This window comes from Anolis carolinensis, chromosome 6, assembly GCF_035594765.1.
Source record: "Anolis carolinensis isolate JA03-04 chromosome 6, rAnoCar3.1.pri, whole genome shotgun sequence".
NCBI classification, from domain to species: Eukaryota; Metazoa; Chordata; class Lepidosauria; order Squamata; family Dactyloidae; genus Anolis; species Anolis carolinensis.
The window spans coordinates 92133075-92148457 of NC_085846.1; the positions used below are offsets into that span (position 1 = coordinate 92133075).

The 15383-nt window shown below is 39.3% G+C and overlaps 1 protein-coding gene across 10 annotated transcripts in view; it reads right to left on the reverse strand.

The window, feature by feature from the left end:
* Positions 1 to 296: 296 nt before the first annotated feature.
* ppp1r9a (protein phosphatase 1 regulatory subunit 9A) overlaps positions 297 to 15383 on the reverse strand; it is a 164125-nt gene continuing 149038 nt past the window's right edge. For 5 of the 10 annotated variants that reach the window (XM_062983850.1, XM_062983846.1, XM_062983845.1 and 2 more), the window contains 4 exons: positions 12046 to 12165; positions 10177 to 10200; positions 8265 to 8447; positions 297 to 7280 (listed from right to left, as the gene is read on the reverse strand). In XM_062983850.1, the coding sequence (XP_062839920.1) occupies positions 7068 to 7280; positions 8265 to 8447; positions 10177 to 10200; positions 12046 to 12165 (540 nt within the window). In that variant the 3' untranslated portion in view covers positions 297 to 7067. Of the gene's footprint in view, positions 7281 to 8264; positions 8448 to 10176; positions 10201 to 12045; positions 12166 to 15383 lie in introns of those variants that run through there. The other 5 variants (XM_062983851.1, XM_062983852.1, XM_062983848.1 and 2 more) reach the window with 2 other exon arrangements.

Here is a 15383-nt window from a genome sequence, read left to right on the forward strand (position 1 = left end):
TTTTAAGGAAGTTGGTCTATAGTGATATTTTATTGTCTTCCTTACTGAGAAGTTGGCTGGATGCCCTGGAATGCAGCCTATTGCATCTTTTTGAAGCCTGGACTATCAGACACCAGTGGAAATTACAACCATACCGAACTGACACAGCAACTTCCAACTACTTCTCTTGTAGGTTGTGATGTATAGACTCTCATCCCCTAAACTGGTGCGGGGCAGGAGGGATAGACTGGTTCTCCACTGTCCATACCTTCACTATATCTCCGGTAAGATAGTGCGCCCAAGAAACATGAAATTGATGAGTTTCAATATTTCTTTTATTGCATTCGTTGTCTAACAACAATAATCATTGGCAATAAATTTATATACACTAACAAATTAGTCACAATCTTTTTAAAAAATCCATTAAGAATACAAAGGGCAACTGGGGTGTTTGTTGTTGTTTTTATTTTAATGCCTCCAAGTAACTAAATGTAGAGAGAGATTATTTTCCTAGGAAGTTAATCATTTAAAGAAGGAGAAAAATAAGAAATCACAGGCATACAAACTCAGACAGGGCACTGCGGCATCTTCCATGCAGATGATCTGACACATGAAATTAAAAAAAAACAAAAACCAAGTTTACATGCAATTCATACATTAACCCCTCAATACGCTTCTCCTCCCCCTCCCCTCCCCTCTGAATGACCAGCTAAAGTTTTGAAGAAGTGGGTCACAGTGCACTTTGCCAAGTTGGCTGCCTTGTGGTAGCCATATGTAACACTAGTCATTTCCCAATGAGAATGTAAACATTTTTGTAAAAGCAGAGCTAAAAAGTAGTGAAGTTGACAAGGAGAAACATTCCAGTGTAAAGAGTTTTGAAAAGAGAATCTTAAGTTTTCATTTGGATTGGTTTCTATTGTTGGTCCCTTGTGTTCCTTTCTGGAGCACACTTCCATCCTCTTTTAAGTTATTCCGTTCCTACTTGTTTTATACAGTAGCAAAGGTCCTTCTACAGAATCTGGAGTAGGGTTTGCTCCTACAACCAGGAATCATTCCATTAATCTCAGTGCACTATCAAGAAGCGTTACTCCAAGCAATATGTTTCATTGGAAGTTCTAAAAATCTCTTCTATTACTTTCATTTCATGGCAACTATTGTACTGCATTGTGAAAGTGAAAGAAGCCCGGGTTCTACAACTGGAGAATACATTTCCTTCCACGGTGGCTGATGTTTCTGATGTCATTTAAATGATGTACTCTCAGTGTTTGTACGACTCTATCCCCAAACTAGGGTCAGCATTTTGGATAGCTCTTTTAGATAATTTCTTTAAGGTTCAGACTAACACATGGAGCAAATTCACTGTCTCAGTGACTGGAAGCACTAGCCATCACTTTTCTTTAGCCAAGTTGCTTCAGTTTTTTGGGCAAGGGGTTAACTAGGCACGGGGTACACAGAACTACAGCACTTGCTTTCCTCCAGCCTTAACTTTCATAGAAAGATTAGGGTTAACAGGGAAATAGGCTATTTGAAATTAGCTGCTGTTATGTAAATACTGTGCAAGGTAGGTTACCCTTCCACAAAGCTCCAAGGTAACGGAAGTAATCAACATCACAGGGGGAAAAAGACCAAACATTAAGGACTAACCAAAATGCACACATCTATGTCTACAAAGACCTATTTTCTTTTCTATTTAACAGCATGTCTCACCTTGTACGCAGCACAATGCTAGGTAGAGTGTTTTCCTGACTGCAGCACCACAGCTTTCCAAACAGACACATTTACAGTGTCAGAAGAATGCAATAAAAGAAGCCATGAACCAAAAGATAAAAATCACCAACAACTGTAACCCATGTTGATTAGTCAAGTTATTTCTGAAGTTGCAGTCAGGTTCATTAAAAAGCTGCTCAGAGTTTTCCAAAACAATCTTTGTATACAGCATAAAAACCAGCCTCAAAGCAGTTCCCCCAGAATAACAGAAACCCCAACATCAAGGCAGGCAGCCAGAGAAAAACAATGGGAAGCATAAACTTTACAGAAAACATTTTTTTCCAAATCATGTTGTCCTCCATCTATGATTTAAAGAAGAAAACCATTCCACTCAATCTTGTGGGAAGCCATCACCAGAAGCAGTGGCTGCGAAGATCTTTTCTAGAGTAGTCCCCAACCCCAGTGGGCTGCCTGTATTTTTAAGGCTACAAGCAATGCAATGGGCTATTCCAGAAGGAGACACATAGGTGAACAATGAAACCCTTGAACATTTTCCAGTTTCTACTTGTATCTATTTTCAGTATTCTAATTCAGTGGAGAATAATGGAAAAGATCAAAATTGTGCCTCACAGCTCCCATTTTAATTCATAGCAATTTCTTGAAAATTTGTAGAAACACCTAAACTACACCAAAACTACAGCCTTCGGAATAAACATTCTTAAAAAAAAAACTTTTTTCACAAACAAATGTTCTGTGTACTGCTCCATACTCCCAAATTTTATAAAACTGGTTGTTTTATATATATATATATATATATAAAACAACCAGTGCTTTCTTTGCTGATGAGAGTTTTAAGTAATATTTCCTAGCTTACAAATGTTGAAAAGAAGGTACCTTCTTTCTATTAGAAAACACTTTTTGCCCAAATGCTGGATAAATTGAACTAATTCTAATTTTGAATTACACACATTAGAAAACACATCAGAAACCTGTCTTACTACATGTGTCTGATTGGGCAGCCATTGAGCATTTTAATGCACAGAGACTTTACAGTATAAGAGAAACTCTTGAAAGTACAAAGAATCCTAAGCATGAATTAAGAAAAGTTTTGATTAAAAATTAGCAAGACTGTTATCCCTGAACAAAGGTAGAGGGATAACTTCCAGCTGAAAATCAAATAATCATTGTGCGCAATCAATTCTGATCTTTTATTTCGTATCCCAACCCCTATTTTTCAAAGAATATTTTAATATTTAGGTTGACCAACTATGTAGCCAATTCAAACAGTAGTGGCTGGCATCCTCTCAGCCAGCTACAATGCCCTAAGTTGGACTTAGGACGTTGTCACTGTTTCATATACTCATTCACAGTCATGGCAATACTGCCACAACAACCAATGATGAAATCCACTTTAGAAGCCCATCAGCTATCTGAGCAGCAGAGATTGTATAACGAGTGGGGCTCTGAAGGACATGACAATCTCTTCCAACCAATGAATAATGCTGCAAGAAAGACAGGACCTTGCAGGGCTCCTTGCTTCTGTTCTTCACAGCTGGCAAGAGGAGGCTGCTCAGATCATCTCAGAAATGCCCCACTTGCAAGCAGTACTCTGTCACTCAGGACAGCTGACTGGCTTTTAAGGTGGCTTTTGGGGGGCACTGTGGCTATGTGCTTCATGCAAGATCTTAACCTACATCTTTTTAAAGTTTTAATCACACCCTTTCTTTCAGTATTTAAAAGAAACACTGGTTACGCAATAAACGAGTTTTCTTTCTTTGGGAATCTGCCTTTCCAAAGAATCTGACTTTGCAATCTACTGTTGCAAAGAGCAGCAGCAACACCAAGAATTTGTCTTCTTAGCCATCTAAGCATCATGAGCGGAGTTTTCTACACACACAGGACCAAAAGTACTTACTCCAGAGATGTCATCTCAAGGCTCCATTCCAGCATATAAGATCAGTAAGTTGTAAGTCTAATTCTGATCAGCTCCCTATTACAATAGCAGTACAGCACTGGAGTCTCAGAAAGGGAGTGTCCACCTTGGCCAAATCATGGTACTCATAGTGGACATTGGCAATTGTCATGTTTTTCCAACTCCTAACACCAACCCCGGCTGCACTATCAGGAGAGGTTCTGTCATGCAAACTGAAGTATTGTAAAGGCTCAGCCTGCAACCCAAATAGAGAGTGTGCCCCCTTAGCAGTTACTAAAACAAGTAGGAAACTGCTGAATTGTAAGGGAATCAATAGAGAAGAAATTACGGTTTGCTCTTGTCACAATTTAGGGGCAAACATGCTTCTTTCATTGCTTTTGTTTTGTATGAAGATATGCTGAAATCAGAATGCCATTACCTGCTTTGGGATGTTTTAAAATGGGCACTATATGAACTAGCAAGGAAGGAAAGAACAAGCACAGCCCCTTCTTAGATTCTGGTGTGATGGAGGAACCAGCAAGGGATTCCCGTTTAGCACAAAAGATATACTTGTGGATATACCGCTCTGGCTGTCTATCCAAACGGCTGTTCACTCCAGAACTCTGAGCATTGAAGCTGGCTTGGATTTCAGTGGCCTTGGTGGCTTTGGCAAGAGGCTATTTCCCCATCATTTATGATGCCAGCAGCAAAGATACTGTATCTGCTGCATGGGCACCACTTCAGGGCAAAACCCCAAAACAAGAACATTTTCAAGCTCAGCATCTCAGCAACCTTCACATCACACGATCCCTCCCATGACATCAGAATCACGCTTCCAGGTTTTTTTTAAAAAAAGAGAGAAGATTCCTAGAGGTAAGATCAGAAACATCTGAAGAAATATCCATGCTGTAATTATGCCAAATATTTCACACAAAAACAGAAGAGGAAACAGAAGCAGGAGCAACATGAAAAATACATCCTCTTCCTATAGTGAGGAGCAGAACCCAGACTTTCCTGGTCCATTCTAATTGTTTGTACACAGAAGGCAAATATATTTTATATTTTGATTTCTTCAGTACCAGAGAGTCTCCCCTTCCAGACACACATGCACACTTTAAATCTGGATGGCTTTCACATTAACAACAACAACAAAAAAGTCAGGTTAAAATTCAATGCTGAGCTCTAAAGTAGTAATGAACAAAAAATGAATAATTACAAGACACAAATCAAATTAGTTATCTGAAGCATTAAAATCCAGTTTGCATGGTTCTAAACAGTAGAAATGCAAAGTCCATGTACAACGCAATATAACCCACGGGGATCTTAGAAAAACAACAGGAACAGCATAAATAATATAAAGCAGAAAGTTGTGCCCATGGACCGAACTAGTATATACATCCACGTTAAATTACCAGCATGTAAACATAACTTAAAAAGGAAAATGAGCATCGAATGCATTTACCAACTTCATAGTTAAAATAGTACATTTCCAGTTTCTCCCAGATATTCTTCTTTTGTCTAAATATCACCACTTAATCTCCTAAGTAAACCGAAGGACCCTAGTTTGACCAAGTCCGTTGTTAGGTTTTCTGTTGCATTTGGTCCCTAAGGAGAAGCATCTTCCAATCAATGGGTCCTTGCTGCAACCCTGGTCCTTTTTTCCTCTTGTCACACAAGCAACTGCCAAAGCAAACAGGTTATTTAATATGAAAGTCCTTTGGTAGATCTTTGTTGCTATGGGAATTACAGTCATTATCATGTAGATAGATGACCATGTTGCAGTAGAGGAAAATGTGTGACCTCATAGCTACCAGACTTTGTTATGACATTCCAGTGTTACGAACTGCTAGGCTTTAAAGGAAACCTGGATGGTAAAGTGAAGTATATGATTGACAGAACCCATTCATCATTTGAACTCAACCTTAGTGTCTACTGTGAAATGCAGCATCGATAGAATGCCAAAATTAATTAGCCGCCCAACAGATGGTTAAAATTCAATCCCAACTGTGTATTTTCAGAGTGGACATCATTTGGCAAAATAGTGAAGGATGCAAACCATCTAAAATATTTTTCAAGATTGAAATAAGTGATCAAATAACTCCCAATGAAACTAATATCATTTAAACACACTCAAATTTAGTTGGATCATATCCAGGCTGTTTAAGGGCTGCTGTGTCTCAGAAAAATCCAAATTAGAAAGTTGTTGAAAATGAGCTTTCTAAAGAGTTCCTGCCTCATTTCTCTGGACTACTCTTGTATGCTGACTTTAGATTTCTTTTCCAGTGCATCGCTCTACTAACAGGACATTGAAGTATAAAACTCACATTGTCTTGTCATTTCCTTTCCTGTGTTTTAAAAGTGCACATTCAAGGAAATCTCTTTCCTTCAATTAGTTTTACAAGCAAGCTAAATTCCAGTTCTATAATAAAACTCACTTTGCCCTCATTCACCTAATGCCCGTCTCCTTGCATCATACCACGTACTAAAACCAAACCTGGAGGTAGGGCATATTTCTCACGAAAGAAAGAAAGAAGGAAAGAAGGAAGGAAGGACCTGTTCAGTATCTGTTGGAAGTAATGAGCTTACAGCATGCTACAGGAAAGTGTCACTAGACATGTCCCCCATCAAATGAAAAACTATTATCTGAAAGATCTAACACAAGCCAACTAACTATCTTAGAGAGTCAGCCTCATTCAGAAATCCAGAGGGTAAATGTTACTCTCTAGTCCTGTGTAAGCAAGTTAAGGCCTAGCTTTCCTTCCTGTATAATTCACATGAGCGGTGTTTGGGAAGCAGAGGGACAATGGGGGAGTTGCCTTCCCGCCTGATCATCATGAAGACTGTTTACTCTGCAACGGGCACATGGCATCCGCCAACGTATTGTCTCCACATCCTGAAACCATGCTCTGTAGAGACAAAGCAACATCTCCCCTGAGCACCGAGGTGAACTGAAGCCCATCTCCCAGAAGCATGAAATGCCAACGCTAGCAGTTCTCCCCCTAAAATTCAACAATAACCAATATCCAGTTGACTTAAGTTTACTTGCTTTCACCAGTCCATTGAAACTTCTTGAGATTTCCCGTTTTCCAGAGGTGGTTCAGAGTTCAAAGCAAAGCAAGCGATGTAATACTGCGTCCTACTGGTTAAGAAGGGAACCAGACACAACAAGGATAATAAGGGGATATAATGGGGGGCGTGGGGCAGATAAAAAGGCTGCCTGTGCTGGCCCCAAGTTGAACAGCTAGTTTTTCAGTCCCAGTCGTGAGAACACAATTTCAGTCTAGGGCTGCAGGTTATGTTAAAAGTACCAGCGTGTTCTGCAACTGAAGGAAACTGAGTTCATTTATTCGAGTTAAAACCTCAGATATGGACACAGAGCTCTGTGTAACCAAGATGGGAAAGAAACAGTCCTGGCTTCGAATTTCTCCCCTGAAATGTCTTTTTTCCTAAAAGAAGTAATTCTTATGCATCACTGTTCAGTAGCACCCTCCATTGAATCCGGTGACCTCTTCTCCACTTTCCGGGACTTCCTCTGAAATTGCTCTTTTTCCTTCTTCCGAAGTTTTTCCCTTTGCTTCTCCATCTTCTCTTGAGCTCTGCGCGCTTTCTCTATAGACACTTTTGCTTCTTTAATTTTCTTTTTAACGACAGCTCTGTCCTGAGAAGATGTCATGCCAAGGGCCTAATATTGAAGAACCAAAGAGCACTGCTTTCATTTATGGTCAAATGTAAGTTTTTTTCCCCCTAAATAAAGATATTTTTGGCGCTACAGCTCCCAGCTCGTCTCTATCCAATATGGCCATTGGTCATAGTGGATGGAGGAATCAGGGAGTAGTAATCCAAAAGATTAACATTTCCAAGCAATAGAGATTTCCACCTAAATAAAGATATTTTTGGCGCTACACCTCCCAGCCCGTCTCCATCCAATATGGCCAGTGGTCATAGTGGATGGGGGAATCAGGGAGTAGTAATCCAAAAGATTAACATTTCCAAGCTCTAGAGATAATAAAATGTTACAACAAAAACTGTTTGGCAGAATCCTATATGATCATTATGAACCACAAGTTTAACACTGAAGCTATATTTCCTTATATTAAAATAACCCAAAATACAATGATAATACACAGCACTGTAACTTTCTTCTGTAGATTCAAAGTTAGACACATCACCTTTCCTGGGAATTTCACTGAATGATTAAAGTGCATGACATATCATTGACTATGGATAAGTATATATCATATACATATAGTGTAGGATGAAATGATATAATCAAATTCCCTAATTATTTGTTCAAGAATACAAAATGTCTGGCAATGCCTCCCTTCTTCTTTGCTCTTGAAGACTATCTGTTTCCACTTTTTAAAACTGCCTGTGATGTTTTAAGCCTTTTCCATTAAAATTGTCCATTAACTTGTAACATCTAACATTATGTACCCATGAATTGATTTTCAGAGCTAATGATGTATCCAAAGTTTCCAACTGTTGCTATATCATCTGTGTAATCAAATTTGCTAGCAATTTGCACTATCTCCATTATTCATTGCAGCCATTATGGGCTTCCTCTGTGATGTAAAGGTTTTTCTTGTTTTTATATGCGTTCTTTTAACAGATTCCCTGATGATACACAAAATTCAGAATCTTCTTCCCAAGACTGAGAAATAATTACCTTAAGTTTACTACCATCCATCTGAAGGAGACGCTCTCCGTTTATGTTTTGGGTACTGAATTCAGGAACATACTGTTCTAAATTCAGGCTCACTAACCAGTTGGAAACCTGCTGCACACTCCATTCCTGAAGGGCCCAATTTGGGGACTGGCTGTGTTTGGGAGATTGTCCATCATCAAGTATCTGCAAGAAAAGGATTTCATGGTATGACAATCAGGGCAAAAGTGTTTGTATGACGCTATAGCAATATTGTAGCGATATGAGTGGCAGGAGGACTCAGCGAGAGGGAACTTCCCACCACCATTTGGGGGCAAGTTACCCCATCCATCCATCTCCCCATCCATCTACCATCCAACCAACCATAATACGACAAAGTTGGCTTATGGAATCACTTTAGGTTCTTTATCTTAACAAGATCATCTTGTGCATACTATAATCATAATGTATCTGGCAATGCACAGGGAAATAGCCTTTTAAAAAAAGAATAAGGACACCATTTGATTAAACCGTCTCCTACTTGCTGGCACTGCACTGAATTTCATCCCAATACTGACAACTGAAGATGATTCACAGCTTAGTTTATTATCAACCATGTGCCGATTTGAATCAAGCAAATATGACTCAGTGAAGCTGTCATTTAAATGTGCTTTCATGTGGTGAGGGATGGGATTTAGCAGATCAGGGTTGCCTGGAATTAGTATATTCCAACCGTCGCTACAGGAAGGTCCTTCATAGTGGCGCATTCATATTTCAAAGACTCGCATGAATCAGGCATGATAATTCCTCAGTTAAACTGCAGAAATGTCATGCTGCACCTTCTTTCCAAAGTATCCAGGAAATCATGCCTTCACCTCACACTCAGCAAATATGAATCTAGGAATCTGCTTATTAAAACACACAAAAAGTCTGCTGGGTCAGACTAAAAATCCACCCCGTCCCCCGCCCCCGGCACCAAATCTGGCACCCTGTTTCCCACGATGGCTAAGCAGATGCTTCTGGGAAGCCCACAAGCAGGATAGGCAGGCAATAACCTTCTCCCACACTGCTGCCCTTTGATAATTATTATTCAGTGGCTTACTGCCTCCAAACCTGGAGAGCGTACATAGCTATCAAGACTTTAATAGACTCATTCTCCACGAAATTTGCATAAACTTCCATTAAAGCCCTCTAGGCTACCCTACATTCATTTGTCTTGTAACAGCAAATTCCATAATTATTTACTATGTAAATAAATAGGCAATCAATGTGCAGTGCAAGCATAATTATAACAGCATAGCAAGTAGTAATATAGATGGTATATAGACAGGAGTAAAGGCTGGTGTAAGAGATTGTAATGTTTTCGTAAGGCACCAAATGACTTCGTCCATAGCTTCCTTTGATCTGTCTTACATCTACCACCAATCTGGACCTCTGATTTCAACAAAATAATTTCTGGACACAATCAAAAGAGCTTTCAAACAAAATAAATACTAGGAGGTTGGGATTGAGGATGCGAGAAGACACAACTGACATTCATCCTAAAAATCTATTGTACAAAAGAAAGGGAAAATTGAAAAAAGAAGTAACTATATGCCCTTTGTACAACTCTCTGGAAAACAGCTCACTTGATACCTGACTGGTACTCGTTCCAGTCCCCCCCATTTGTCTACAGTTTTAAAACCTGAGACTAGCTTTATTGGTTTATTCCTGTATTTTTAATGTACGTTTTGCACATTCTGTTCAGAAATCTTCAAATCTGGGTCAGCATAAAAATCCTGGCCTGAATTCAGTTGGTGGTAGTCCTAATTGGAGTAGACTCCTTTAATCAACTGCATTTACCTATGTGTTGAATTACTGTTCTATTTTGGGCTGATCAACATGACTCTATTCTCAACAAACAAACAAACAAACAAACAGCCTGTTATTGTCTCACCTCATCATCAATCATATCCAAGCTCTGAGTCAGCAGTAAAGAAATGGGAAAGGAAACATTATGAATAAAAATACAGAATATGTGACAAAATGTAGTTACCTGTTTGCTTAAACTGGAACACCAATGTATACTTTTAAAATTTAAACCTGAGAAATAGTAATACAGTCTGTTTTTACTTACTTGTATGGTCAAATCATCTGAATTTACCTGACTATGGCTGGCATTCTCTTGGGCATGAATGCTCCTACCTATCTACTCATTGGCCAAAGCCCTTCTGCAACTTAGGCCCCTTCTACACGGCCCCTATATTCCAGGCTCTGATCCCAGATTATATTCTTAGCCCAAGTTATCTGGCAGTGTAGTCCAGTTCAAAGCAGAAAACCTGGGATCAGATCCTGGGATATAGAGTAGTGTAGATCCAACCTTACTGAAAAAGCCCCGAAGCTGCCCCACATTACCATCCCATCCTTTGTGGAGAGCTGGAAGAATTGCAAAAACATTCCCCCATATGTATGTATGTACCTTCAGGTTTCCTGTTGGTTTATGGTGACCCCATGAATTTCATAGGGATTTCTTAAGTCAAGAAATTATTCAGAAGTGGTTTTGCTAGTTCCTTTCTCTGAAATATATGCTACAGCACCAGGCATTCCTTAGTAATATCACATTCAAATACTAACCAGGCCTGTCCCTGCTCAGCACCCAAGATCTGACAGGCTCTGGCGCCTTTAGGGTCAGATGAAAAATTATGATATCAGCATTAAGATTATGATATAAGCATTAAGATCAGCATTAAGCCCTTAGCGTATAGGTGTCAGTGGAGCAGTAAAAGTTACGTGTTTGAACATGGGATTGCAGGGGAATGGCTCAGTGTAGCAAAGGTCGCCATGTTGATATTGATGCTATGCTGAGATGTTGGATTACACAATTGTTATGTATAGGAGACAGACACCATGACGGTCCCAATGGCTGAAAGAAAAAATAAGCAAGCTACAGTTTTAAGACTGGCCTTTTTTCCTAGGCTGAAGTGACTAAAGCTTCCAGCAGAGGTCACTGCTCAACCTTGGAAGCATAAAGTGTCCACATAGACAGATAGAACATCTGAAAATGATTTGGGGACGGTGCTGGGGACCCCTGGGGGATGCTTGCAATCTACAGACCACATTTTCCTTATCTATAGGCAGCAGAATTCATCCATGATCAGTTATACCACCGCTGTATCCATTTTTCAATTATGCAATTCCTCTGGGAATCATGTATTTGATAGGACTTCTCATATGAAAAAGACCATATCAGTTAAGTAGAAGGTTCATCTAGAATAGGCATGGGCAAACTTGGGCCCTCCAGGTGTTTTGGACTTCAACTCCCACAATTCCTAACAGCTGGTAGGCTGTTAGGAATTGTGGGAGTTGAAGTCCAAAACACCCGGATGGTCCAAGTTTGCCCATGCCTGATATATGCAGGACCATGTTTTCTATCAGAGATGGGGAACGTGTGGCATTGGCTGATAATGGCTGATGGGCGTTGCACTAGCTAGACAACTACATGTTTGTAACAACACACACACACACACACACACACACACACACACACCCATATATATAGAGAGATACATTTCTGTACATATAAGCACTGTTGCCTCTGGTCAAAGATTTTGTAATTCTAAACTGTCTGCTTTCATGTACACCTCTGAGGGTTTCACTATCTTTTGTTCAAATTCACCAACAGGCAGGCAGCTTCTGATCATGAAGAGCAGTCCTGAAAGTCAATTTTTCAAAATAATATCCAGCCAGGAGCTTTTAGGTCTATTAACAGTCCACAAGGAGTACATGAGTTATTTCTTGCTACATGAAAAGCTCATAGGTAAAATACCTCATCTGATGATAATGCTATGGAATGTGAAAATCCTGGGGTTTTCGGTTCTGTTCCTAATCCACTCAGATCAGCTGAACTAGTGCTGCTTGGACTGAAGTCATCGTTGAAAGTTAAGTTCTGTAAAGAATCAAAGAATATAATGAAAAATAGTGGTCAAAAGAGAACAAGCCTGAAAGTCACAGAAGAATGCGCTCTATCCTGCTAACAAGGTATACAATCCTCTGAAAGGATTGTTACATTTCACTTATTTGGACAAAGAACACCCTATATACTCATTTATAAGTCTAGAAATTTTAGTCAAAAAGCAGCCCCAAAATCCTGGGTTGACTGTTTCACAGGTCAATGTGAGTATAATACCTTAATACTCATTTAAAAAAGGAACCATCCCCTTATCTGAGGAGAATGGCAAAAGGCAGAAGCTTAGCCTATCCCAGGGGAGACAAAAAGAAGCACCAACCCCTACTCTCTACAACATGGTGCAGCTTCTGGCCTTTCTGAACGCCTAGATGGGAAAGTAGGGGCAGCTGGACCCAGAGCAGCATTAGTGCTTTCCCCTTTTGAAAAGAATAACCCTCAATTTATCCACAGGTCATATCAAAATTCATAATTTTGGCCTCAAATCTCCTGTCAATTTAATAAATGAGGTTGACTTATACATGAGAATATGTGGTATGTAAGGAAATAAAACTGTTCCTAATTTCATTTTTTTTAAAAAAGAAAAAGGACAAAAAATATAATACTCCAACAATAAGGATGGAGTTTTAGGTTCTCCTGGCTGGGCACTCCAGATACAACTGAGCTCTGGTTAAAACCCTTGAGTTGAAATTGGATGTATTGAAATTGGATATATTCATGTATTGGTCTAAAAACTGACCCCTAAAAACTGGTCAAATTATCCATGGGATTAATCTAAGTACTATACTTTAACTCGGTGGTTCTCATCCTGTGGATTCCCAGGTATTTTGGCCTATAACACCCAGAAATCCCAGACAGTTTACCAACAATTAAGATTTCTGGAAGCTGAAGGCCAAAACACCTGGGGACTCACAGGTTGAGAACCACTGCCTTAACTCTTATTTTAAACAAAGAACAATCACTTTCTCTGAGTAGAGCAGCAAAACGTGAGTGCTCAGTCTATCCTGGGAGAACCTAAAAGAAGCACAGACCCGTCTACTCTCTCCGCTATCATATTGTTCCTGGGTTTTTTGAAGGCATGGGTGGAAAAATGCCGGCAAGGGTGTTTCTTGGGTGTTTTTTTCGCAAAGGACCACCAAGAGAATTCTGTTAATACTGTACTTCAACCAAAAAAGGATCCATCAATTTCTCTGAGTAGAGCAGTAGTTCCCAACCTGTGGGTCCCCAAGTATTTTGGCTTACAACTCCCAGAAATCCCAGCCAGTTTACCAGCTGTTAGGATTTCTAGGTGTTGAAGGCCAAAACATCTGGGGACCCACCGGTTGAGAACCACTGGAGTAGAGTGACAAAAGGCATTTTTAAGTGTCTGGGAAAGAAAATGGCCACAGTGGTGCCAGGAGCAGATGCCCTTCCCAAAGTGGCACTTGTGTTTTCCAGTTTAACCATGGGTCATACCAAAATTTTGGCTTCTAAGCCTGCCCTTGACTTGAGGCCGACTTATACACAAGTAGGTGGTGAAAATGGATTACGTGAAGTGGGGAAAATATTTACCATGGAAGCACTTTAACAGTTAATTGAGTTGTTAAGAGCAATGCAGCCAGGCTCTATTTTATTCTTTCTATCTTAATAATTTTAGTTCTCTACTTATTAAGGCCGTTTAGATCAAATGATATGTTAAGTATATTAGCTATCTCATTTACCTCAACAAAATATACTGAGAAAAAAATTATTATTTAACTATAAAATACCATTTTGAGACAGTGTAAAAGTACACCCATTAGAAGGAATGTCCTTTTTTTGGATCAGTGTCAAAGTGAGTTCTAGAGTTCCTGCTCCCGTTTCTTACAATCTTCTAAATTATCAAACAATTTAATTTTGACTATCAACCTTTTTGAAAGACAGGCATTATTTTACACTCAAAACAGAGACACAAGACAGACATTTTTGCCTGTAACCAATGCAATGAACAAAGCATTACATTTTCTAGCAAAAAAACAACAACAAGGGAGCAATTATTCAACAAAATACTTTGTGACTTGTACACTTGGCAAGATTAATCACATTTGCCATTAGAGAAATTCCACAATGGCATATATCAGGCTTGAAACATAATGCAGTTAGACCAACAGAAAAAAAAACCCCAAAGAACAAGACACTTGTGAAGCTTTTGAGGTTCATTAAAACAACCAAGCCACATAACATTTGAAAACCAGCAATGGGGAAATGCAAACAATACATGACCATAAATCTGCTTTGAAGGTGGAATTTAAAAGGTGAACTGCAGAAAGAAAAGGATTAATATATTAATTAAACATCTGGGTATAACATGCTCCACGTATACATTGGATAATTCTTCTGGCTAAAATGCAAACAAAATCTTTGAAGTCAATGTTCATCAAGAATTACTTGACAGCAAACTCCTGTTAAGTGACATTTGTAAACACCCAAATGTCACCACCGAATCACGACACTTTTACTTGCACAGGAAGCTTCTTTGAAGAAAGCATATGTAGTCCAAATCATGAATGTGCCATTGAAATTTAGATGATGACATCTTATGTTTTGGGGCCAAGTGACCTTGATATAAAAAGACTTCCCAATGCTCCCACCACAATTTTACTGAAATGATGCAGCTGTTCATATTACGGAGTAGTGTAGGCGATTATTTAATAACGTATTGGTGGACAAAGTGCTCAACTGTTGTTCCCTGCACTCTTCCAATGTTGCTGTCAGACCTAAGAGGGGAAAATGGGTTTTCTTGGCGGCATTTGATCAGAGTGGATTCACCCTTACCTTCTTCAGAGGCCAAGAGAGTCTGATTTGTCCAAGATCAACCAAAATACCTCCTCTCCACATACCAATAATTTCCCCAATAATTTTCTGAAATTATCTATTTTTCATGACAAACCTTTCATGGAAGGGGTTATCTTCAGTACTAATTTACACATAAACCTAACAGCACTTAAGTCCTTCTATATGATCAGGTGTTAAAAATAACATCCTATCAAAATGTCAACCTGACAAAAGTTTTGCTTGGGTTTTGAGCTTTCATTTTTGCCCTGAAACATGGAGAACAAAGAGACATAAAAAGAAAATAAGGCATCCTTGCCAACATATGATCAATGCAGCATATCTGGGGACGTTACCCAGGGCTGCATTGCTCATCCTTTCTCAGAACCATGAGACATAAGCCAAAGTGT